Source organism: Candoia aspera, chromosome 4, assembly GCF_035149785.1.
Source record: "Candoia aspera isolate rCanAsp1 chromosome 4, rCanAsp1.hap2, whole genome shotgun sequence".
Lineage (NCBI taxonomy): Eukaryota > Metazoa > Chordata > Lepidosauria > Squamata > Boidae > Candoia > Candoia aspera.
The window spans coordinates 91,304,790-91,330,781 of NC_086156.1; the positions used below are offsets into that span (position 1 = coordinate 91,304,790).

Below are 25,992 nucleotides of genomic sequence, written 5' to 3' on the forward strand. Positions count from 1 at the left end.
TTAAGATGAGTGCCTATACAAATGTCTTAAATAAATGAATGAATAAATAAATAAAGCTACAGAAAAGAATTGTAGTATCATCAGTTGCACTAGGAGAAAGCCTAAGCCTAACCCACTGAATCAATAGCATTTTTATTTATCAATTAATATGCTTAGGAAAAGATGGTTCAGTATATGTCCAACTCACCCACTGAAGATGAAATATACTGCAAAATGGCCAAATGGTTTAAAACATTTATTAAAGTACACATAACTGAGAAAATTTATGCAAGGTGTTAGAAGAAATATTGAGGATCAGCTTCCAGAATGCCATTTTGAGTTCCTTGTTCCTCATGCTGTAGATCAGTGGATTCATGACAGGTGGCACAACACAGTAAAACATGGAAATCAAGATATCTGATGTTGATGGGGAGCTGGATGTGGGTCTCAGGTATACAAAATTACCACTTACCACAAACAGACAAATGACTATGAGATGGGGTAAACAGGTAGAGAAGGCCTTTTGCTTCCCTTGGGTGGATGGGATTCTAAAAACTGCTCTGAAGATCTGAATATAAGAAAAAGTAATTAGAGCAAAATACAGAAAAGCTAAACAAGAATTAAATATGAGAACCCAGACTACTGCAAGATATGACTCAGAGCAAGAGATCTTGAGTAACTGAGGGATTTCACAGAAGAACTGATTGATGATTTTGGAACAGAACTCCAATCTCAATAAAAGTACCACGTAGAGCATTGAATAAAACAAGCCACCCATCCATGCACTGGTTGCCATTTGGATGCAGGCTTTTTTGTTCAGTACAGTCTCATAATGCAATGGATTGCAGATGGCCACATAACGATCATATGCCATTACACCAAGGAGAAAGAAGTGAGACAGCATGAAGTAAACAAGGAAAGACACTTGGCAGAAGCATCCAAAGTAAGAAATGGTTTCAGTGCTCATTAATGAATTCAGCAGTGACTTTGGAACTGTGACAGAGATGGAGCCAAGATCTTGCAAGGATAGATTGACTAGGAAAAAATACATGGGTGAATGGAGCTGATGGCTATAAACAATGACCGTGATGATGATGAGATTTTCCATGAGGGCTACCAAATATATTAGGAAAAAAACAATGATGTGGACCATTCGTAGCTCCTCAGTATCAGGGAATCCATGTAGAAGGAATTCACTAAGTCTTGACTGATTTTCCATTCTGCTTTGTACAATTCAGAGCTTGGTATAGGAGGCCAAACCTCTGACCCTTTTCTCAGGTACCTGTGGCAGTGTTCACCATGGCGTGGAATGCTGTTCAAACAATTTCCTTTGATTTGAGAGTGCTAGATAAAAGAGAGGTTTATCTACAGGATGTTTGTAATTATCCTCAAGGGCCCATTTCTCAGGAGCTTAGTTTACTTAGGAGCCCTAAGTCCATGTAGGTGTGGGAAAGTGTGGTTAGAGCTTTGTTCACAGTCTTTAATCTATACAGCAAGTAGTATAACTATACCAGCCTTTCAGACTCCTTTGATTCCAGCACAAGATAATTACTAAAGTCTTTGTGACAAATGCATAATTGTTTTTGGTTTTGGTTTTCTTGGCTAACTACTTGCACATGAACAGCTGTAGTAGGGACTGGACAAATAGTTTGGATAAAAATAATGGGAATGTTTGACAAAAAATTCCAAATAATGTTTCATGTAACGCCCACTAATGCTGGCTTATGTTAAAAAAGCTAATCGCTTCCTAGTAATTGTTAGCTCTTGGTTAGTTCAAATCCATTAGGTACTCAAATTTAGATCTTTATTTTATTATCTGTACTGTTTATACTGGAAACTGCTTATGCTTGGATGAAATATCACCAGGTTTTACCAAAGAGGTAGACTAGCACAGAGGAGAAGAAGGAGGTAGAGGAGGAGGAATGTGGAAAATAAAAATCATGTTTTCTATTTTTGAAGGAAACTACCTGCATGTATCATGTTGTCATGAGAAGTCAAACCAGGGACACCCACAGTGGATTCAGAAAAGTCAAGGTAGTCCTTGCAACACAGATATGAAAAGTATAGAGCTTTATCTAGCTAGATAGAGACAGGGACAGGGACATTGACAAGGACACGGACAGAGAGAAAGCTATTCAGATAGAGAGGAAGAGAAAGAGAGAGATAAGAGAGAGAGAGACAGACAGAGAGAGAGAGAGAGAGAGAGAGAGAGAGAGCGATAAAAAGATCACAGAATATCTACAGCAATCCAAAAGCCTTCATTGTGGATGGGATGAAAGAAAATGGAGTGTTCTCTTTCCCATTGTAATCCCTTCTTATGCTGGTGATTAAAGGATAATGAATAGGAAAGTTTGGAACAAAATTACTGGCTGTACATGGATTGTCAGACATCTCACTGCTGTGTTACACCTTATGAAACTTTTTCTTTCCTTGGGTTATATTTGAGAACCTTTAGTCGGATTTACTGATTCTGTTTCAGTGATCTTCCAAATCTGTTATCAATTCATTTCAATTCATTTCATATCCCAGATATGTGGCTCTTATTTGCTTTCTTCATAGGTTCTCCTATTGCCTTCTTAACTTCTATGGATGTATTATTAAATACTTTTCAATATAATTACATAATTTAAGTTTGTAGTTAATTGGTATATTTTTAAGAGCAGAATGCTGCCAAAATAAAAAGTCATTTAATATGTATGCATTTCAGTGCACTTTATGTTTCATACATTTAATGCTATGTTCAATAGTACTCTGGTTTGTTAACACAGTAGTAACTCATAGCTAATCGCAAAAGTTGCTTTTTCTCTGAGGAACAAACATTTACATCTGGCTGATACTACTCTGTACTCTGTAGTACTCTGTTAAAACTGTTTATGTGCCTTCATATTCAGATTTAATATTTAATTAAGAAGAACATGGGAAAGTCCATGATTAATATTTATGAACAAGAAACTTCTTCCAATGAGATTTTATTGCAACAATGAAATTTTGTATTACAGTCTTCTACATGTTTTCTTGTAGAAATATGGATGTAATCTGTGTCTAAGAAAGATCATTTTTTATTTTTTATTTTAATTCTGAAACTCCATATACTTAGCCTTTTAAATTTAGAACAAGAACTATCAAAGCAATCACTACACAAAAAAGAACCACAGAAGTTTTTGGGGTTTTTTTAACCCCAAACAGGATGACTATTTATGCTTAAACCTTGTAGGGAAACCTAAACTGTGGCTACATTTACTATCATAGAATGGCTGTGCCTAAATAGGACATTGGACCACTTCCACTGGTTAAAATAAATTAGCATAAAGATCTGCACAACTTCCATCTAATCCTGTATGACTCCTTACCAACAGTCTGTGGTTCTCCATGAGTACTCTATGTCCTCTCCCACAATCACATTATTCTTAAGGGGCCACAGGCAAGATAGGTAACCTTATTGGTAATATAAGGAAGCTCTGGCACTGGAAGCGACTAAACGAATAAACAACATAGGCAATATAGGTAACCTTATAGGCTATATAGGTAATGGATTACATAAGAACATAAGCAGTGGATTGGACACCTGGCCCATCTCATCCAGTAGTCTGTTCTCCCAGTGGCCAACCAACTGTTTATGGAAGCCCATCAGTGTCCTAGCAGATGACCTTCATAGGTGGTCATTCCACTATCAGGGCTAATAGCCATTAATCCCCATGACTTCTGTGAATTGTCCCAATCCCTTTTTGAAGCCAGCCAAGTGGGTAGCCATCAACATACCTGGTGGCAACACATTCCAAGGTTAAACTGCATGTTATTTTTTTTAACATAACCTGTTTGTCCTGTTTCTTCCAGGATTCAATTTCATCGGGTAATCTCTGGTTCTAGTATTTTGGGAAGAGGAAATTCTCCTTGCCCATTTTCTCCACCCCATGCATAATTCTGTGCACCTCAAATATGTCCCATCTCTTTCATTTCTTTTCTAGACTAAAAAGCCCCAAATGTCATAGCCTTTCTCCATAGGGGAGCTGCTACAAATCTTTGGTCATCTTAGTTCATTATCAAATCCTCCTTCAATGGATACTCACAGCAGCTAAGGTTTAAATAAGTTTTCAACAGGTTCTCCAAAGCACCTTTTCCCCTGCAGATTCAAACACTGCACAGTCCTATAATCTGTTATCCTTAAGAATGTCTGTAACTCAGATTTATTATTATTTATTATTGTTCCTGGGTAAAAAGGCTTCTGAAAAAAATTGGTGTTTTAGGTATTTCTATACAAAATCCTGTACTGTAATAATTCCACTGTGAGCACTGAAAAATTATTAGTCAATTCACTGAATATTTTTTTACTGTCACAGACCAGAATTACTGCAAAATTACATTTTTTTTATTTATTTTTTTTTATTTTATTATCAAATTTATATGGCCACTCCTCTCACAAAAGGTAACTCTGGGCAGGGTGTGAGCCTTAGAATGCCTCTTTATACCCATAAGAACATTTGAAAGGGAACAAATTGTCCTGGTGAGGTTATCTCATCCTTCTATAAAGTGAGATGTGGATCTTAGATTCCATTGGTCTAGTGGTTAAGGTGCTGGGCTAGAAACCATGAGTCTGTGAGTTCTAGTCCTGCCTTAGGCATGAATGCCTGCTGGGTGACCTTGGGCTGGTCACTCTCTCTCAGCCCAACTCACCTCACAGTGTTGCTGTTGTGGGGAAAATAAGAGGAGAAAGGAGTATTAGGTGTGTTCGCCAGCTTGAGTTATTTATAAAAAAACAAAAGTGGGATGGAAAATAAATAAATAAATAACTGCAATTTTAAAAGGCATGGTAGAATTGAATGGAGCTACATCACAGATGTTTCAGAATAAGGGTGTTCTGTGCTTCCTAGGATTTCATGGAGGGCCGTGTGGGCTGGCTGAAACTGATTTAGACTGACACATCAATCCAAACTGATGATTCAAGTTGAATCAAATTGTTAAATACTTTTTCCAAATTACTCCAAATTAAATACTTTTTTTTTCCAAATTACTTCTGGGAAAAAAAATATCTGAGCTGATGCTCATTGTACAATGAGTCAATTTATTGATTTATTTTATACTGCATTATGGTTTTCATTTATCTCATACCTCCAAATTGAAATTGTAGAAGCTTCTGGATATACAGTATATTAAACAGGGTTCAGAAGTCACAAGCTAAATATACATTGATCAAACATTTCAACTCTGCATTTCCAGAACTCAGGGAAAAAACACACACATTAGAATATTACTTATTTTGTAATTTGAATGTTCTGAATCATATTTTCTCTCTTTTTCTCTCTTGGCCCTATTTCAAGTTCGACCATGATAATCTTGCTCACCAACTAAAGTCCTCTGAAGCATGTTCGTAATAAATGAGAGATCATGAGAATCCATTGTCTCCATGTTAGGGTTGAATTTTGTGGAGGACAGTTCATATTTTTTTTTTTTGCCCCCAATTCAGAAGACAGATAAAGATAAATAAAATATGACCCTCATATTAGGGTCAATTGCTTTCTGGAGCAATGGACATGGTTTTGCCTAAATTTCGGAGATATCTTGATTAAAATATTTTTTTTTTATTTCTCTGAAATATATGAAAGTGATTAAGCCTTTGCAAAACTCACTGTGATGTGATAAACTTAAAATAGGTTTCCATCGAAGAACATGCTGAAAGTAATAATTTTGCAAGGGCAACCTTGATCTCTTTGTTTCTCATGCTGTAGATCACTGGATTCAGCAGAGGTGGGATGAAGGTATATATCATAGTCAATGCCAAATCCAAACCAGATGGAGTGTTAGAAGGTGGTTTTAAGTAGGCAAACCACCCAGTAAATATAAATATAACAAATACAATGAGGTGTGGAAGGCAGGTAGGAAAGGCTTTTTGTCTTCCATGAACAGAAGGGATTCTCAGTACTGCTGTAAAGATCAGCACATATGTCATGATGATGAAGATGAAACAACCCAGCTCTATCATAGCACTGATTGCCAGAATAGCAATTTCGGCTAGGTATGAGTCAGAGCAGCATAGCTTTAGTAACTGTGGGATTTCACAGTAGAACTGATTGACAACATTGGAACAAAAAGGGACTGCAAAGGTACTTGTAGTGTGCATTGCTCCATAGAAAATTCCAGTTAGCCAAACACAAAGCACCATTTGTGTACAAGCTTGCCTATTCATCACCACTTCATATTGCAGTGGATTGCAAATGGCAACATACCGATCATATGCCATGACAGTAAGGAGAAAGAAATCAGATCCAACAAAGAACACAAAACAGAAAACCTGAGCCACACATCCAGAGTAAGAAATGTTTCTAGTGTTCGTGAAAGAATTGCTCATGGATTTTGGGATAATAGTTGAAACGGAGCCAAGATCCTGAATGGCCAGGTTCATCAGGAAGAAATACATGGGAGTGTGGAGATGATCATCAAAAATAACAGCAGAGATAATGATAAGATTCCCTAATACAATTGCCAGATATAACATCAGGAACAGAAGAAAGTGTAGAATCTGTAATTCCTGGACTGCTGAGAATTCAAGGAGCAGAAAATCAGAAGCAGATGATGTATTATCCATTTTGTTAAGAGGTATAGCATCTAGAAGAAAAGAAAAGTTAAAATTAGGTGTTTCCAAGCTTCAAGAGCAGGGCCGCAACTAGGGTCTGTGTCACCTGGGGCAAACATGCATTCTGCGCCCATTTTGGCACCCCCCCAGTGCTCATTTTGGCACCCCACCAGCACAGTGCCTGGGGCACATGGCCTGCTTGCCAACCCCACACTGCGTAGTTGCAGCCCTGTTCAAGAGGGATTTGTAGGAAGATCTCTGGCATTTCAGGTCCACAAGCACTCCCTAGTACACTCTAAAGCAGCCATGTCTTTTTTCAGGCTTTTGCATTAGCTGGAAGTGTCTCTTAAAGCTGCCATATCCTTTTTTTTCCCCCTTCCAAGCTTCTTTCAAATCATTTTCACAGCATGCACATACCTTAAAATTATAGTCTATTCTTATACAAAATATTTATCCCCAAATCCAAGTCAGACAAGAAAGTCAGCATTCAACTTTGGTTAGCCTTTCCATTCTAGGGGAACTGGATTTTCAGACATATAGTTTGGAAGGAAACTTGGACAATTATTTCAGTCCTTACTTATATGAAATATATAAACAGGTTATTATAGAATGTCACCAGTAAACATAAATAGCCAAAATGACACATCACCCATCACACAAATAATTTAGAATACTTGGCTAAAAAACTGAAATGCTTTGACAAGTTTATTATAACAGTCAACAGCTCTTATCGACGTACGTACGTACGTACGTAACAAAATTGGGACTGTAGCAACACATGACCACACTTTTAATATTATCCAGCTAACAGGACAAAGTCTCTTCATATAAGAAATATACTGATATCTTCATTCCACTTGAAATAAAAATATGTTCAAGGTACATGTGATAGGATGGGGACATAGCAAGTGCTGGTAATGGTTACAACATCATGTTAAAAAAAAGAAAAAGAAAAGCTTTTTCCTTATGGAAGGTTTTGGATGATTTTTATGTAGTATTGATGAATAAAATAATGCCATCAGGACATGTAGACGATAAGAAAGATAACCTGCTGAATAGTGTAAAACCTAAATAGTATTTGATTATAAAATAATCATTCTGGTGCTATGAATATTCACTTTAATCCCTGCTCTATTTCCCCCCCATATGCTGGCAATTCAGGCAGAAATTTTAACATTGTGTTCAGGGAAAGAGGCTAGAGAAGTTCTAAAAAAGTTTCAATTTCTCAATAGGAAGAAAACTTCAATAGAATATTTTTTCTTTAAACTCTCTATTGGACAATATTTAAATGGAAGGAAATACTGATAGCTAATCTCTGTCTATGAATGATGCACTCACCTGTATCAGTGGTATCTCAAGTGAGAAATGTACTATTGAAGCTATTTCAATAATATGGAGTGCAGAATACTCTTTTGGCTATGGAAAGTATCAGAAAGGATGCAAGACTACACAGAATCCCTCTTCATCTTAACAATACTGACTGAGTTGTCTTCATCACCCTAAGCCCATCATCAAGATGAATTGAAGTCATATAGGCATAAAACATGTCAAGGTTTCTAAAAATAAAGCATGTGACATAAATCATCAAAGAGAGAATTATTGAAAATTGTCTTGCTGCATTACTGTGAACTGTGAAACCAACTAGTCTGGGAAGGAGTACTCTACGCTTATTTTAACAACCTACAAAGAGAAAAAAAATCTCTTTGTTTTCCAGTTGAATGCCACCAGTAATCATACTGGCTGGGTTAGTCAATCATAGTGAATGATGGTTTATTTTAAAAATGAGTTGGTAAAGGAGCCAGATTGGTCTAGTCCAAACATATCCCTACATTTCTGAATTACAGTGGCTTGATCCACATATCAGACTAAGCCAAGCTCACACTGTCCATTTAATGGTTTAGGATTATGTGAAAAGCAGACTAAGGTGATATCATAAATCAGATCATCCTGGATCTTAATTTCTGAAAAATGCAAATTTGGCAGGGTAGCTGCTTTATTCTGTTTAGGAGCTAAAAACAAATACCTGAAAAAGGAGTTGTAACACCAGAAATGTAACCTATTTATTAAGAGAGTAATGTTCAAATTTTCCATTTATCTTCTGACCTAATCTATCTATCTATCTATCTATCTATCTATCTATCTATCTATCTATCTATCTATCTACCTACCTACCTACCTACCTCTCTCTATCTATCTATCTATCTATCTATCTATCTATCTATCTATCTATCGGAACTAATTATTACTCTATACAATCCAACATTTTGTATACTACGATCCTCCAATCATAGCATTTAATTTCTTGACTGAAAGGTCAGTATAAAAGAGGGATTTAAAAGAATGCTTGTATTTAAATGGACATAGAATTTCATGAATTTTGTTAGCATCACTTTTGAAATATTTATTGGCTAAAAGAATGTATGTCAAAGGAAGCATGCATTTGGGAAATTTGCAGAGGAAAAATAACTGGCCAAATTGTATAGGAAAATATATATTTTAGAAAGGTGCTGATGAAAAAGTCTATTAGAGATAGTTACTGTATGTATAAAAATATATATATTGTGGGGAGAAAGAGGGATGTGATATGTATTGAAAAGAAAATTATAGACATTTATTGCAATTGTATTTCAAGCAACTGAAATACAATTGCTTGTATTTAGTTTTCTCAATGCTTTTTTCACAGGAAATTTAACAAAATGATGTTAGTAGTCCAGATTTGAAGTAATCCACAGATTTTAATATCTGGGCATTTTTCTCAGAATAAATCCATATTGTTGAGTTCTTAAGGGTGCTTGTAAGGTAAGAATATGCTGAAAAAGAGAGAGAGAGGAAAGAAAGGCGCAAGTAAGGAGTCTATGGGAGACTGCATTCTTCACTTTTGTATACATACCCCACATTTCCACTTAGCCTTTTAATTGTAACACCTCAACAAATGCTTAATGATTTATCGTTGAACTGGATGGAAATGTTCAACGTGTTATCATTTTAAGAACATGAAAGTGATTTTCAGCAAAGACATTTTCCCTTTGATATTGTTAGATGGTAAGGGCAGTAAAGGTGGCAGGAAATCCTGGATGCCTGACCTTAACAATAACTTTTAAAATCATATCCATATTCAGGAATTGCAATTAGGCTATTTTGAAATTTTCATAGATTGTATCTGCTCATAAGATAGAATCTCTCAGGACTACTTTAATTATGACAAAAGAGCCTCTTTTGGTTACAGAATATGAAAAAAACCCAGCTGCTCCACTGTTTGTTGCTTTTTAATTTCTTAATGTTGATGAGATCAACAATTAAATATGTTGAAGTTTGATGTATTAAAGTTGTCTAAGAAAGTGAGAAATGGCTTGTTTTTCTTTTTTTTTACCATTAAAGTGTACAAAGAAAGAACTTACCTAATCTCTTAGCACTTTTCTTTGAACTTATCATGTATTTCCTGTTCTAGTCTGAAATATCATGTCATTATGCCTGACATTTAAATACGTTTTCTCTGTTCCTTCTTTTTTGCTGCTGTTGTGTCTCCAGACAGAAAAAGACTGGATGACAGAGAACAAGTCTCTGGGGATACAAAACATTATATACAGTGTGTGTGTGTGTGTGTATTTGTGTATGCCATTTTGTATCCCCAGAGCCTTTTTCTCTGTCATCCAATGCAAACCAACTTTATAAGCATAAAGAATATGGCTGTGCCATGGAACTGAGTGAAGTTGGAATCCAAGGAGTATCAAATTTATTGGTATCACAGATTTATTTTCCCAAGGCAGAGTAAATCAATTCAATTCACCTGTCCTAACCCAAATGCCATTGGTTGCTTTAGGTCATATACTTTCAAATATCTACTGTGAAAGAGCAAACAAACTACTTTTCCTTGTTAAGTAAAATATCGGGTAGGTAGGAGGAGGAGAAAAGGAAATGTTGGATATCATAATGGACATCCCCAGTAACATCCATGGATAGATTGCGAGGATAGATTGACTAGGAAAAAATACATGGGTGTATGGAGCTGATGGCTAGAAACAATGACCATGATAATGATGAGATTTTCCATGAGGGCTGCGAAATATATTATGAAAAAAACAATGATGTGGACTATCCAGAGCTCCTCAGTATCAGGGAATCCATGTAGAAGGAATTCCCTAACTCTTGACTGATTTTCCATTCTGCTTTGTAGGCTTCAAAGCTTGCAATAGGAGGCCAAATATCTGACCCTTTTCTAATGTACCAGTTGGCAGTATTCCCGATGGGGTGGAATGCTCTTCAAACAATTTCTTTTGATGTGAGAGTAGTAGATAAAACAGCTTTATCTAGGGGATGTATGTAAGTATCCTCAAGGGCCCATTTCGCAGGAGCCTAGTTTATTTCCGCAGCCCTAAATCCATGTAGGTGTGGCAAAATGTGCTTAGAGCCTTGTTCATACTGCCTTTAATCTATACAGCAAGTGCTATACTGGACATTGAGACTGCTTTCAGACTAATTTCTAAAGTCTGTGACAAATGCATAATTGTTTTTGGTTTTGGTTTTCTTGGCTAACTACTTGCACATGAACAGCTGTAGTAGGGACTTGGAAAATAGCTTAAATTTAAAAAAAATGGGAATGTTTGACAAGAAATTCTACATAATAGTCCAGGGAACACCCCAACAATCATGTGTTATCTTAAAAAAAGCTAAGCACTTGCTAGTAATAGTTGGTACTTGGTTGCTACAAATCCATTAAGCAGTTCCATTGGACGCCCAGGCCTGGTGACATAACCAGTTCTTGGGGGACTTCCAGAGGCATAGCAGGGTGCAGCTAACCTGACTTCAGGCAGGAAGAATGTTCCAAAAGGCCAGTGCCACAGCAGAGAAGACCCGCCTCCTGTCATTCCTTAAAGACAAGTCCCTGTCAGATGGTACCCACAACATGCCTTCTCTGCCAGATCTAATGGGATGGGCTGATGTAATTGGGGAGAGGCAGTCCTTCTGATAACCTGCTTCCATGACATGAAGGGCTCTAAGGTCAAAACTAGGACATTGAATTGGACCCGGAGGCAGACTGGCAGCCAATGCAGCTTGTGTAGCAGATAATATGTGCTCTTCTAGGGGACACATAACTGCCTGTGCCATTCCATTCTGCACCAGCTGAAGCTTCCAAATACTCATCAAGGACAGCCCCATGTAGAGTGTGTTACAGTAGTCCAAGCTGGAGGTGACTAGGTCATGAGTGACTGTGAGCAGAGCTTCCCAATTTAGGAAAGGGCACAACTGGCACACAACAGGTTGTGGATTTTTTGAAGGAAACTACCTGTATGCATCATGTTGTCACCAAAAGTCAAACCAGGGACACTCACAGGGGACTCATAAAAGTCAAGGTAGTGCTTGCAGCATACATAGACAAAGTGTAGGGCTTTGATTAGATGGACAAGTCCTGCTCCCATGTCCTACTCCTGAAGGATTTAAAATCATTACCTTTTGTTTTGTTTTGTTTTGTTTTGTTTTGTTTTGTTTTGTTTTGTTTTGTTTTGTTCATTTCATTTCATTTCATTTCATTTCATTTCATTTCATGTCTATTTGGATAATGTGTATATTTTAAGAATGAGTAGTCATGTCATATGGAAAATTCTAAAAGCATTTTTTTTGATATTATTATATGACATGAGGCAAGATGCTGATACTTTTTAATGGAAAATGTTTCTATAATACACTGGATGAGTAAAAATCCTTGGCTAAACCAGTATATTCACAAAACTAGACTACTAGAAAGGTAATAGAGATATTTAACTAAAATGGCATAGTGTGCACTATGTTTCAGATATTTAATGATAAAGTTAGAAATACTGAGATTTAATATGGATATCACCCACAAAACAGTGTCAAATCTGTTTTTTTCTGAGATACAGACATTTATACCTGGCTGAAAATATTTAGCATTTCAGACTAAAAAAGTATTTAAGAAGAAGTAGGAAACCTACGATGATTTTTATGGGGAACAGTGGGGAGGAACAAAGCTCTTATCTTCAGAATTAAAAGAAATGTGTGTTCTGTCACTGATAGACAGACAGACACACAGACAGACAGACATTCTCCATTACCTTTATGTGTCTTCAGTAGTAATCCATTTTTCTTAGCATTTTCTCTCACAGATAGAGTATTACAAAGTCTGTTATATAGTAGCAGCCATTTTGGTACAGGCCTTTCTGTAGTTACTATTCTAATATGTCTACTGGTGCTCCTATATTAGATTCCTATGTCCTACTGAGAAAAAAGTCAGCAGTGGTGGTTCTACTTGGAACCCTCGTTTTCAGGCTTTGAGTCGCTTTGACTGGAAGAATTGATTTCACTTGTCTCTCTCTTCAGCTTCTGAGAAGTCATTTGTGATTAGTCAAAAGGTCTCATTGTACCTCAAGCTTTTTTGGGGGAGGTTGGGGTTACTCTCAAACTTGCAATCTTTTAGCAATCTTCTCTGGAATTCACCCTGCAACACTTCAGGTGACTTCAGGTTCTTCCAACTAACCTCCTTTAGCAGCTTAAAGCTGCCCATTCCTTTCTGGGATCACCAGCCAACATTCCTCTTTCCTGTTTTTCCAATTTCCCAATTTTCAAGAACCAATGCTGCCTAGATCCATCTTGGGTTGCTGGCTGTTACACCTTCATTTCTCCTCTTTCCATTCTTGTTCTCCAAATCTTCTGTTCTCTTTTGTTTTCAGTCTCCATCTTCTTTGTCAGCTCTGCATACCACCATCTCCTTTCTTAACAAGAAAATACAGGCTATGGGGAAGTTGTGATTATCCATTGTACTCTCAGGCTTCTGCTGTCCACTAAAAAAGAGAGGATCTGTTTGAGTGTATGTGTGACAAGATTCTACAGAGCAATGTGCAACAGCAGGCTGTCACTCACTTGTTTTCTGATGAATTAAATATATTCTGCTGTGATGGAATGTGTCTACAAGGGGGGAGGTGATATGATGCACTACAGTAACGCAGACGGTTCTGAGGAAGCAGGGAGCACTTTCCAAGGAGGGGAGGGCGCCAGACAATAGACAACACAGTCTGGAGTTGGACCCTGTGAAGAGAAAGAGAGTCAGAATCGCCACTCCCTAGAATCACCCAGGGTATATCCTTTACATTAGAGTAGCCCAGGTTTAGTCTGGAAAGATTCTGTCTCTCTGGTGTAAGCATATAAAGAACTGTACTATGGCTGGCCTGCTTGTATGTTGTTCTTGGGCTGGGCCTGACATCCACACGTTGTATCTTCATTGCACATTGAACAGATAAGAACTAAGAAATTATTCGGAGTAGTTACCATACTTTTTAATTTCCACAGCTGTCCTTACTGACAAAATGATTCCAGTTAAACAGAAATTACATAAGGGATGGAAGATATTCAATCTGATTTTGCATCAGCATAGCTTCTGAGGGAAAAGGTCTGAAAACAAAGATATGAAACACCTTGAAACCACAAGTTGAGATAATATTGGGAGATAAAGGATATGTCCTATTGCTATTATGACTGAATTTTAATTGGTGCTTCTTGATAGTATTTAGAAAGGTGGATAAAAGAATGAAAAGTAGATTTTTTCCCAATCCATACCAGTCATGACTTTTTCTATCCATATACCAATTCTTAGTCTAAACAATGTAAGAGCACAAATCAATAGTTCAATCATTGAGAAATTATGATGTCCGTTAAGGTGCATGTCTGTTTACTTCTGAGCACTTTTCTGAATATGGTATAAAACAAATGAAATGCATTATATTTTTAATGCACAAGTCTAAGGGCAAGTGTTATACAGTATTTGAGAGTGTTTGTCACTGGGTAACTTAAAAACAGGAGAGACACTTTGATGTAGTGGTTAAGGCGACTGGGTAGAAAATGGGAGACCATGAGTACTAATCTTGCCAACGAAAAATGCAGGGACTTGTCCAGGCAGTTGCCAGGAGTCAAAAAATGACTTGACAGCACAACCCTCCTGCCTCCCTGCAAAAAACATAAGAACATAAGCAAGCAACATACTCTTTAGTTGAGGAGATAAAACATTTATAAAAAAACATAGTAACTTTTAAATAATGTATTACTTCGTGCCATTTATTTATTTATTTATTTATTTAAGCACTTTTGGGGCCTTATAAACATGGTGGCTGAAGAGAACTTTGTGTTCAGTTTTGCTTTTTTTTAATCCTTTGAGCCAATACAGACCCAGTTTATTTGGAAATTGCTCTTAGCAGATAGATAAACCAGAAAGTAAACTTGCCTCTCTGTGCTCTCATCATTCATTTGCATTTGATTTCTTAATGGGTCCTCCAGGAATAGCTTTTGGTCTCTGTTGAACTTCTGAGAACAGGTTCAGACAAACATAAACTTATATTCATCATATATTCATAATATCCAGTGTCCCATAGTAACCCCTTGTTATATAAGTGCAGACAAAGCTTTCGACTGACTGAAGGAGAAGAAAGAGAGGAGGGGGTTGTATATATCCTATATGTCTTCATGAGTGTTCTAGAAGAAGCACATTGCTTGGAAGGGGCACAAACTTGGAGAAGAAATTCCACCTGGAAATAAAATGTATGAAGAGAGAGAGTAAGATTTATGTTTTCATAATTTTAGTGATAAACCGGAGGTTGCTCTCAGGGCAGAATGAAAAGAACTTTATACTCTGTGGTCTGCAGAATATTTAAATAATATCAGCAGATTTCTGTGCAGTATTCCGTTCTCTCTGCTGAGCCTATATATTATACCAAATCTGCTCGTGTATGAGTAGATTTGGTATGAAACCCACCCGCCAAATAGCATGTCCTCCTATCCAATGCCTGTAAACTAACTGGGAGCCTTTGCTGGACACTCTGTGCATGTAATTTTGGACAGAGTAAGAATACTGTATGTTGCCCTGGAATGTTGAAATATATTACCAGTTGAAAACATTCCAGTAAGTAGATTATTCTTCTCAATGGATCTCAGTGATATTCCTCTCTCCTCCTCATCTCCCTCTGCCTTCCTTTTCCTTCCCTTCCTTTCCTTGAATCTAAATAACCAAATCCAAAAAGAGAGTGAAAATGTATGGTGATGCAGACATATTCAATATATGCTAGCATTTGCATTCACATATGTATCTACCTACGTACCTAGCTACACACATACATACATACGTAGGTTTAGAATGGTAATTTTCATCTTTATATAGTTTTCTTTGATATTATTTTCTATTTTATTTCAGGTCGAACATAGATAATTCTCTGTTTAATGGGACATAAAAGAGGGTGAGATGATGGCAGCATACACAATCTTAACAATCTTTAAAAATGGATTGTATGTTAGGCAATCAAACAAATGAGTATAATGAGACCAGATGAGGGGGGAAAAGAACAACTCCTCTACCTATCTGTTTTGCTGAGATTTTTCATCCTTTTTTTTCTTCTTCCAAATATTACTTCATTACACAGTAAGAATATGTTGCCCTGGAATTTCATAATATATTTGCAGTAAAGTACATTCAAGTAAGGAGAGTGTTCTTCGCAATGGATCTCAGGGATTTTCCTCTCTCCCCTCCTGTCCCTCTCCCTTCCCTTGAAACAAAATAACCAAGAAAACTATTTAAATAACAAAGAAAGAAAAATGAACAAAGCCCAAAGTTCATTCAAGAAGAGTGTGAAAATGTATCATTATGCATACACACAAACACACACACACATAGACTACCATTTGCATCCAGATATGTATCTACCTACCTGCATACAGACATACAGACATACATAAGTTTAGAATGGTAATTTTCATATTTTTTATAGTTTTCATGATATTCTTTTCTATTTTATTTCAGTTCGTTTGTTTTTCTTATGTTCTCCTTTCAGAATGGAAAGTGATCCCACACACTATACAATTTTTAATTTTGAGCAACGTTGAAAGAATACTCCCCAACAAGATTCTATTACACCAATGATGTTATGGATTCTGGTTGTTAATTATTCTGCTATCCATGTACTGAGATCTTATATTTGGCTTTATTATTTTTTTATTAAATGTAAAATAATTGTTAATCTATTTTTTTTAAAAGTTCTTTATTTGCAGACTTTTCAGCTTGTGATTGTTTGGTACAACATACAGAGTTACTTCATGGAAAGGAACACCTTTATTTATTTATTTGTTTGTTTGTTTGTTTATTTATTTATTATTTAAATTTATACCACTGCCCAACTCCCCCAGTGGGGGGATCTCATAAAAGAAAGAGAATGATAGATTCATGGAGTTGGAGTGGTTCCTATTGACATCAGTGGTGAATATGTATATAAATCTCTCACAATTTCTCTCACAAAATATTCCATTAGCTCCCAAATAATAAATGGTATATTTGGAGATATGGGCATCCAAAGAGAAGCATGGCTAGAGGTAGCATTCAAATATAGATAATTCTCTGTTCAAAGGGATATAAATGAGAGGAAGATGATGACAGCATACACAATCTTAATAATCTTTTAAAATGGTTTGCATGCTGGGCAATCAAACAAATCAGTATAATGATGAGAAAAAATCTCTACCTGTTTTGCTGAGATTTTTTGTCCTTTATTTTCTTCTTCCGAATAATATATTTTTTCACTCTTCATTTCTTCAATCATGTATTTTTCACTGGCAATCATCCCCCTTCTTTTCTTACTGCATAAGTCACCTCTCTCATCAGATTATGATTGGAAAAAAGTAGTAATAACCCCTTGTAATAACTTCAAGTGGTCTATATATCACACTTTATGTATGATATTTGACTCTTTTATTACTCTTTTTAATATTTTATATATCATATTTTATAGATACTTATATTTGTAGAATATTAGTCATGATAATGCAAATTAATAAGATTGCTTTTAAATTTGATTAAAGGGCTCATTTACATTATGGTCTATACATATTTTAACATTTAATTGGAACCTGTAAATTCAAATTTAAAATTATTTTAAATCAGATGGTTCATGTTTTAAGGCTAATGTGTATATCTTTACAGAAAAGTATCTTGTACTGGTCAGTGACCATAATAAAATTGAACTGAACTGATACACTTACCGTTTTGGGAGATATTAGAGGACAGAGTGCTATGTTCACCTCTGAGCTCTTAGAGGAAAAAAGGTGGAACATAAACCCAAAAAAACATGAGGGTTTTTCACTTAATTGGTCTCCCTGCCTTTTCTGGAAAACCTGTGCAGATTTTGTTATAGCGAGACCCATGTTTTGACTCACCAGCCATGGATGTCACTAGAACCAAGTTCAAAGAACTATGAGAAAAAACAGCTGATTAGATACTAATGTTCAGATGTTCGTATTCCTACAACTTCTCTATATTTTTCCTTTATTTTTTTTCTTAAGAGACATGAATGTGTCATGCAACCCATTCTGCGATGTGTGAAAACAGCCTCAGAAAACATTTCCTTAAAGGTATAATCCACGATGTTCTTAGGATAGCAGAATTATCATTCATGCATCACACTTGTAAGGAAACATGGCCTTAGATTACAAACAAACATCACAAAATAGTATGATGCAGTAAAAATCATCAGCATCATCTGTTTGCCATAATCTTAACTAAAATGAATGCTTCTTTTAGGATTTAATATATCATGTTCTCATTACTGAATGCTGATAACCAAGGTTATCAGTTCCTGTCCAGTTCTGATTACTGCAACTTTTCCACATTCATACATAATATAGGATCACAGAGGAACCGCTCATCATTATTAAAGAGCTTGAGGAGATCAGCTTAAGATTATACAACTGAACAAGTGAGAAATACTCTATGCTATAATTAAGGTTGTAGATAAGTAGAGTTTTATTTGTCCATTAACTGGTTTCCTTTACTTCCTTTTTACAAGCAACTGCTTGCACCCATATTCAGGCTTCAAAGAGGCAATGTATAAATTATCCACATATGATTGAATGTGGATATTATATGCAAAAAATGAGGGGTTACAGTTAAATGGTACCTGTTACTGGCCACAACTATTTTTTTAAAAAAATTCTTTCCAATTTGATATACCTTGACATCCCTTTTTAAAGTTTCAAATATAAGAAGGAGGGCAATTTCTATATTTAAACCTCAGGACATTTGAAGCGCTGTGGGGATAAAAAGGGGAAATGGGCAATAGGATGGCTATTCTTATTATAGCTAACAGCCAAACCATAATACGTGATTGAAGAGTCTATAACAACTTATATGTTATTTGTGTCTCTCACCCTGGGTGGGGCAGATACTTTGGCAGCAGTTCACTGGTAGAATGTTTTCTTCTGAAATTTGCAAAGGTCTGGGAATTACAGATCCAAAAAAATGCTGGGATACTGGTAGAAACTATGAGAAAGGCAGATATTCCTTAATCACACATTTCTCTGGCACTTGAATAAACATATTGAAAACATTCTTTGATAACGAACGTCCAATACACAGTTTATGGATTCTTCATGTCTCCCCCTCCGTCACGAAAAGTGTTCATATTTAAATGCAAATTTTATACTATAAGAGGCAATGATATTAATTTTTTCCTGTTTTGTTTTCTTGCAGCTGGGGCATTCCCTTTCGGTAATTGATTTTAAGAAATGGAGAATCAATCCTCCATCTCTGAATTCCTGCTCCTTGAATTCTCATCAATTCAACAATTGCAAATCGCACAATTCTGTTTATTTCTGGTTTTATATTTGGTGACCCTAACAGGGAATCTTCTCATTATCTCTGCAGTGGTTTTTGATTACCGTCTCCACACACCCATGTACTTCTTCCTAATGAATTTGGCCATCCAAGACATTGCTTCTGTCTCAGTTCTTATCCCAAAATTCATGATCAATTATCTGTTGAATAGCAGACATATCTCTTATTCTGGATGTGTTGCTCAAGTCATTTTCTTCATCTCCTTTGTAGGATGTGATGTTGCCCTTCTTACAGTCATGGCGTATGATCGCTATGTTGCCATTTGCAATCCTTTGCAATATGAACTGATAATGAATAGGAGAGCTTGCATGCAAATGGTTGGAAGTGTGTGGGTTACTGGTTTCCTCTATGGTGGGTTACATACTGGTGGGACCTTTGTAACTCCTTTCTGCTCCAATGTTGTCAACCAGTTCTTCTGTGAAATCCCACAGTTACTTAAGCTTGCTTGCTCTGATTTATACCTAGCTGAAATTGGAGCTGTAATTTTTAGTGTTCCAATTCTGCTTGGCATCTTTATCTTCATTATTGTTACCTATATAAAAATCTTCTCTGCTGTCCTGAGAATCCCTTCTGTTCAAGGGAGGAAAAAGGCACTGTCCACTTGCCTGCCTCATATTGTTGTTTTCTCTGTATTTTTAATTCTTGTATGTTTTGCTTACCTTAGGTCCCCACCTCAGAAACCTTCCCACTTGGATTTGGCAATTACTATACTTTACTCCATTATTCCACCCATGCTAAATCCAATGATCTATAGCATGAGAAATCAGGAAATTAAAAATGCTCTATCAAAGCTATTAAGTTTCTGAGGTTGTTCTAAGCATATATTATTCAATTATTTTATAGAAAGGCAATGTGCATAGCTATGAATCTCTTTGTGCAGCGATTATAATTTTAGGAAACTGATGTCAAATGTTAATTTCAGCAATAACTGCCAGATATAGGTAGAAAAACCATGCATAGAACTCAATGAAAACTTCTTCATTTCTATTTCCCTTTTAAATTTTAAAACTTCAGCCAGTTTCTTTTGTAGATCCACTGAAGCATCCTTTTCTAAGTCATTGTCTTGGTCTGTCAGTTGTAAATCCACTTTCAATACCATCTCTATCTTGTCAAATAAAATTTATTCTATGTCTGTCATTTCTTCAATAACATCTTTTGGATATAGTCTATCCATAGAAGCAGACAACATTACTGACATTGTTGGTTTTGGGACTACTATTTTCTGATTCCATTTTACAGAAGTCTCCTTCAGTATTTTTATTGTTATAACATTTTACAACATTTTACAGGTTTGTAAATCTTTCCTCTCCCTAAATTTCTAATCTATTTCTCCATTCTCCACTTTTTTTCTTACACTTTTAATGCTTTCTTTCTATTCTTTTTTTCTTTCTTTAAGTTTGGTTTGTAATAGATTTCATTATTATAATCAAAATTCTTAAGAAAATTATGTCTATAAATAAACAATCAATATACATATTCCCCAATAAGAGGGAGGTTTTTCAGAGAGGAAATACTCCATATCCCCATCTTGCCTCAGTGAAGAAGTTGTTTGAATCCTGAAAAGAGCTAAAATATTGCTTATGTTACAGGAGCACTTCCATTCCTACAACCTAACTGACATACAGCCTAGAACCTGAAGTTACCTCTTATATAAACATCCCAGAATTACTTTAGATAAAATTGTGGCATGCAAATCATTTTTCATATCCTCAGCAGGACAAATTATGTTTGAAACTTTCTACATATATGATGATCCAAATTTTGACAACACATTTCAAAAATGTTGCATCCCGATGTCCCATGTCAGTGTTTCAAAAGTTTCATGAGGATGTGTTTTTGATTCAGTATGAAAGAGGAATGCCAGAAGTTATCTGGTGCAAAAAAGAAATGAAGTAAGAAAAAAAAATGTTAGCTTTGTTGTGCTTTTTCTATAGAATAGTCACAATTTGAACTAAAGTCTCCATATACTGTATAATTATCAATAATAATTTCTGTGTTTGACTTCAATGTCATAGACACAGAATCTAAGTCTCATACATATTTACTCCTAATTTTTCAAATATAATTCTATTCCTATTAATGATTTACTGCTCCTAATAAGAAGGGGGGGGGGTGTTATTGAATATACATTCGTTATAAGAGTCCTCCCAAAGTAAAGGGGATGGAAGCTCAGCTGAGTTTCATTCTTATACTGTTTTTCATTTATTTTATGAGGGAGAAATATTGTGCAACACTGTGTATCATTGGAAAGTATCCTGAGGAACACAAATATCTTGAGTAACCCATAATATACTTTAGAAATAAATAAATAAAGCCCTTCATAAGAAAAAATCCCTCTGAGATGAAAATCAGAGGTTCCGTAATATAGTTCACAGAAGCCCTTGAACTATACCCATTGTTGATACAGAGAAAAAGAAGATGAAACATGGAATATGACATAATCCTTCTATTCTGAAAAGCCTTCCTTTGTATAAGGGTTAGAGAATGCGAGGCTCTTTATTATCAATTTATTCAAAGTATTAAAGGACCGCATATCATATTATGTACTTCCATATAGAACATCTGGGCACTGTGCAGCATTGAAATACTTAAACTATTATAGAATATGTAATAAACATATTAATTAAAATAAATAAATAGAATGACAACATTTTAAACACAGTATGTTCAATGCTACCATATGGTACTTCATGTAGTACTTGGATGTATTTAATAAATTTGATTTAATATTAGCTTCAGGATAGTAGAGATAAAATATTGTTTATTTGCATAAGTAAAATTGAATGTCTTGCCATTGTTTATAACAGTATTATTAGCAGTAGAATAAAAATAACCCACTGTATTTCCATTGTATATTTCTTATTTATGTATTTCTGCATTTATATTTCACATTTCTGGCACCCCCCGTCTCCCCCCAAAGGGGAGACTTAATTTGTAGGGTAGTTTATGATAGAAAGATGAGACATACAGAGAGAGATAGAGAATTAGAGAGATGGAAGAGACAGAAGGTCTTCAATTTTTTTTAAAAAAGGAAGGAAGGAAGGAAGGAAGGAAGGAAGGAAGGAAGGAAGGAAGGAAGGAAGGAAGGAAGGAAGGAAGGAAGGAAAGAAAGAAGGAAGGAAGGAAGGAAGCAAGGAAAGAAGGAAGGAAGGAAGGAAGGAAGGAAGGAAGGAAGGAAGGAAGGAAGGAAGGAAGGAAGGAAGGAACAGGGGGAGGAAGGGAGGGAAGACCAAGGGAGGGAAGATTTCATACTCATCACACTCAGCTTGTAATAAACAAGAAGAGTTCACTATGACTGTGTAACTGTACAACTTAGGCAGGTCAATGACAAAGATGATGGAGGTTATATGAATAGTTAAGGTAGATCTACCCACCCAACTCTTTCAGGAGGACATATATTTACACTACTCTACTCCAAAGTGGATACTGCTGCTCCTGATGATGATTCAATATCTTTCAATGTAGCGATAGGAAAATGTAACATTTAATAGTCACAACAGTGGTAAGCATGGAACAGCACTGGACACTGGATAGGGTGATGATGCAAAATTCTGGAGATTCATCATTTGTGCCTGAATTGGAATTGCCCTCCCCACCCCCACCCCTCTCATATATTCTTTGGTCACTTTGGGAAACAGGATTTTTTGCATTTTTTAAAAAAAACTGCATTATGTCCACAATAGAATTACTTTTCATATATTCCTTGCCACAAAATAAAACTCAGTACTACAATTTCAGGGAGACATGAAAAGGGCTGCTAAAGGTAAAACATTTCATTCCCTCTTCCCTCTCCAAAGTTTACAGCATAACAGAGTACCTTTCAGCTATTTTCATTTCCTCCCTCCTATTTTCTTCTAGTTCTACCCTTCATAATACTGCTATTCAGTACACTGCATACAACCAAGATTCTCCAAAAGTTTTATCATAACACACAGAAGGTTATTCATCCATGAAAGCAACTTTCCTTCTTGGTTTCTGTGCATACAGGAACATGTTTTTTTTTTTTTTTCATTTTCTTTTTTCTCTAATAATATCTTTAGACAGGTATACAAATTTAATTCAGGTGAATGAATCAATTAAAATCAACATTTCGTGAGGGAGAAAAAAATCTAATAAGACAGCCAGTATAAAAGTTGTATTTAAAGAAGTACATATATAGAAAGAAGCACAATCTGAATTATATTTTCTATATGTTTCTACTAGGTTTGCCATAGAATATAAGTAATATGAAAAATAATGAATGGATTATTTTCTCTTTGAAAGGAAAAGGTGTATGAAATTTAACAGCACACTTAGCATTCACTTGTATTTCTTTATGTTGTATAACAAAGATTTAAGAATAGATCTCTGTCTGTGACAATGATAGTCTTTAACTAGGTTAAGGCTATTGATTGTAAGCTGCTCAGACCTGTTTTAAGATGAGCGCGTATACAAATGACTTAAATAAATGAATAAATATATAAATAAAGGTACAGAAAAGAATTGTAGTTTCATCAGTTGCACTAGGAGAAAGCCTAAGCCTAACCCACTGAATCAATAGCATTTTTATTTATCAATTAATATGCTTAGGAAAAGATGGTTCGACTCACGCACTGAAGATGAAATATACTGCAAAATGGCCAAATGGTTTAAAACATTTATTAAAGTACAAATAACTGAGAAAATTAATGTAAGGGGTTAGAAGAAATATTAAGGATCAGCTTCCAGAATGCCATTTTGAGTTCCTTGTTCCTCATGTGGAGATCAGTGGATTCATGACTGGTGGCACCAGACAGTAAAACATGAAAATCAAGATATCTGATGTTGATGGGGAGCTGGATGTGGGTCTCAGGTATACAAAATTGCCACTTACCACAAACAGACAAATAACTATGAGATGGGGTAAACAGGTAGGGAAGGCCTTTTGCTTCCTTTGGGTGGATGGGATTCTAAAAACAGCCCTGAAGATCTGAATATAAGAAAAAGTAATTAGAGCAAAATACAGAAAAGCTAAACAAGAACTAAATATGAGAACCCAGACTACTGCAAGATATGACTCAGAGCAAGAGATCTTGAGTAACTGAGGGATTTCACAGAAGAACTGATTGATGATTTTGGAACAAAACTCCAATCTCAATAAAAGTACCATGTGGAGTATTGAATAAAACAAGCCACCCATCCTGCACTGGTTGCCATTTGGATGCAGGCTTTTTTGTTCAGTACAGTCTCATAACGCAATGGATTGCAAATGGCTACATAACAATCATATGCCATGACACCAAGGAGAAAGAAATGAGACAGCATGAAGAAAACAAGGAAAGAAACTTGGCAGAGGCATCCAGAGTAAGAAATGGATTCAGTGCTCATTAAGGAATTCTGCATGGACTTTGGAACTGTGACAGAGATGGAGCCAAGATCTTGCAAGGATAGATTGACTAGGAAAAAATACATGGGTGAATGGAGCTGATGGCTGTAAACCATGACTGTGATGATGATGAGATTTTTCATGAGGGCTACGAAATATATTAGGAAAAAAAGAATGATGTGGACCATCCGTAGCTCCTCAGTATCAGGGAATCCATGCAGAAGGAATTCACTCAGTCTTGTCTTATTTTCCATTCTGCTTTGTAGACTTCAGAGCTTGGCATAGGAGGCCAAACCTCTGACCCTTTTCTAATGTACCAGTTGGCAGTATTCATGATGGAGTGGAATGCTGTTCAAACAATTTATTTTGATGTGAGAGTGCTATATAAAAACAGGTTTATCTATGGGATGTGTGTAATTATTCTCAAGGGCCCATTTCTCAGGAGCTTAGTTTACTTAGCAGCCCGAAGTCCATGTAGGTGTGGGAAAGTGTGGTTAGAGCTTTGTTCACAGTCTTTAATCTATACAGCAAGTACTATACTGGTCTTTCAGACTCCTTTGATTCCAGCACAAGATAATTTCTAAAGTCTTTGTGACAAATGCATAATTGTTTTTGGTTTTGGTTTTTTTGGCTAACTACTTGCACATGAACAGCTGTAGTAGGGACTGAGCAAATAGTTTGGATAAAAATAATCAGAATGTTTGAGAAGAAATTCCATATAATATTTCATGTAACACCCACTCATGCTGGCTTATCTTAAAAAAGCTAATCCCTTCCTAGTAACCGTTAGCTCTTGGTAAGTACAAATCCATTAGGCACTCAAATTTAGTTGTTTATTTTATTATCTGTACTGTTTATACTGGAAACTACTTATGCCTGGATGAAATATCACCAGGTTTTACCAAAGAGGTAGACTAGGACAGAGGAGGAGGAGGAGGAGGTTGAGGAGGAGGAATGTGGAAATAGAAAATCATGTTTCCTATTTTTTTGAAGGAAATGACCTTTGGGTAACATGTTGTCATGGGAAGTCAAACCAGGGACACCCACAGTGGACTCAGAAAAGTCAAGATAGTGCTTGCAACACACATACAAAAAGTATAGAGCTTTATCTAGCTAGATAGAGACAGGGACAGGGACAGGGAGAAAGCTAGCCAGATACAGAGGGAGAGAAAGAGAGAGATAAGATAGAGAGAGATAGAGAGATAGAGAGAGAGAGGGATAGAGCGATAAAGAGATCACAGAATATCTACAGCAATCCAAAAGCCTCCAGTGTGGATGGGATGACGGAAAATGGAGTGCTCTCTTTCCCGTTGTAATCCCTTCTTATGCTGGTGATTAAAGGATAATGAATAGGAAAGTTTGGAACAAAATTACTAGCTGTACATGGATTGTCAGAGTTCTCACTGCTGTGTTACACCTTATGAAACTTTTTCTTCCTTGGGT

At 36.0% G+C, this 25,992-nt stretch overlaps 3 protein-coding genes and 1 pseudogene across 3 annotated transcripts; 1 reads left to right on the plus strand and 3 right to left on the minus strand.

Annotated features, from left to right (window-relative positions):
* Nucleotides 1-238: 238 nt before the first annotated feature.
* On the minus strand, nt 239-1,198 carry LOC134496615 (olfactory receptor 14A16-like). The gene has a single exon (XM_063302328.1). It carries the CDS (start codon nt 1,196-1,198, stop codon nt 239-241), a length of 960 nt encoding a protein of 319 aa, XP_063158398.1.
* A 4,401-nt stretch (nt 1,199-5,599) lies between these two features.
* Nucleotides 5,600-10,709, minus strand: LOC134496616 (olfactory receptor 14A16-like). Its single transcript, XM_063302329.1, has 2 exons — nt 10,658-10,709; nt 5,600-6,507 (listed from the first exon to the last, which is right to left on the minus strand). Exons 1-2 carry the CDS (start codon nt 10,707-10,709, stop codon nt 5,600-5,602), a joined length of 960 nt encoding a protein of 319 aa, XP_063158399.1.
* An 8,387-nt stretch (nt 10,710-19,096) lies between these two features.
* On the plus strand, nt 19,097-20,011 carry LOC134497324 (olfactory receptor 14C36-like). Its single transcript, XM_063302991.1, has one exon. The coding sequence runs from the start codon at nt 19,097-19,099 to the stop codon at nt 20,009-20,011; it is 915 nt and encodes a 304-aa protein (XP_063159061.1).
* Nucleotides 20,012-23,869: 3,858 nt separating this feature from the next.
* On the minus strand, nt 23,870-24,803 carry LOC134496617 (olfactory receptor 14A16-like; annotated as a pseudogene).
* Between the last annotated feature and the right edge of the window lie 1,189 nt (nt 24,804-25,992).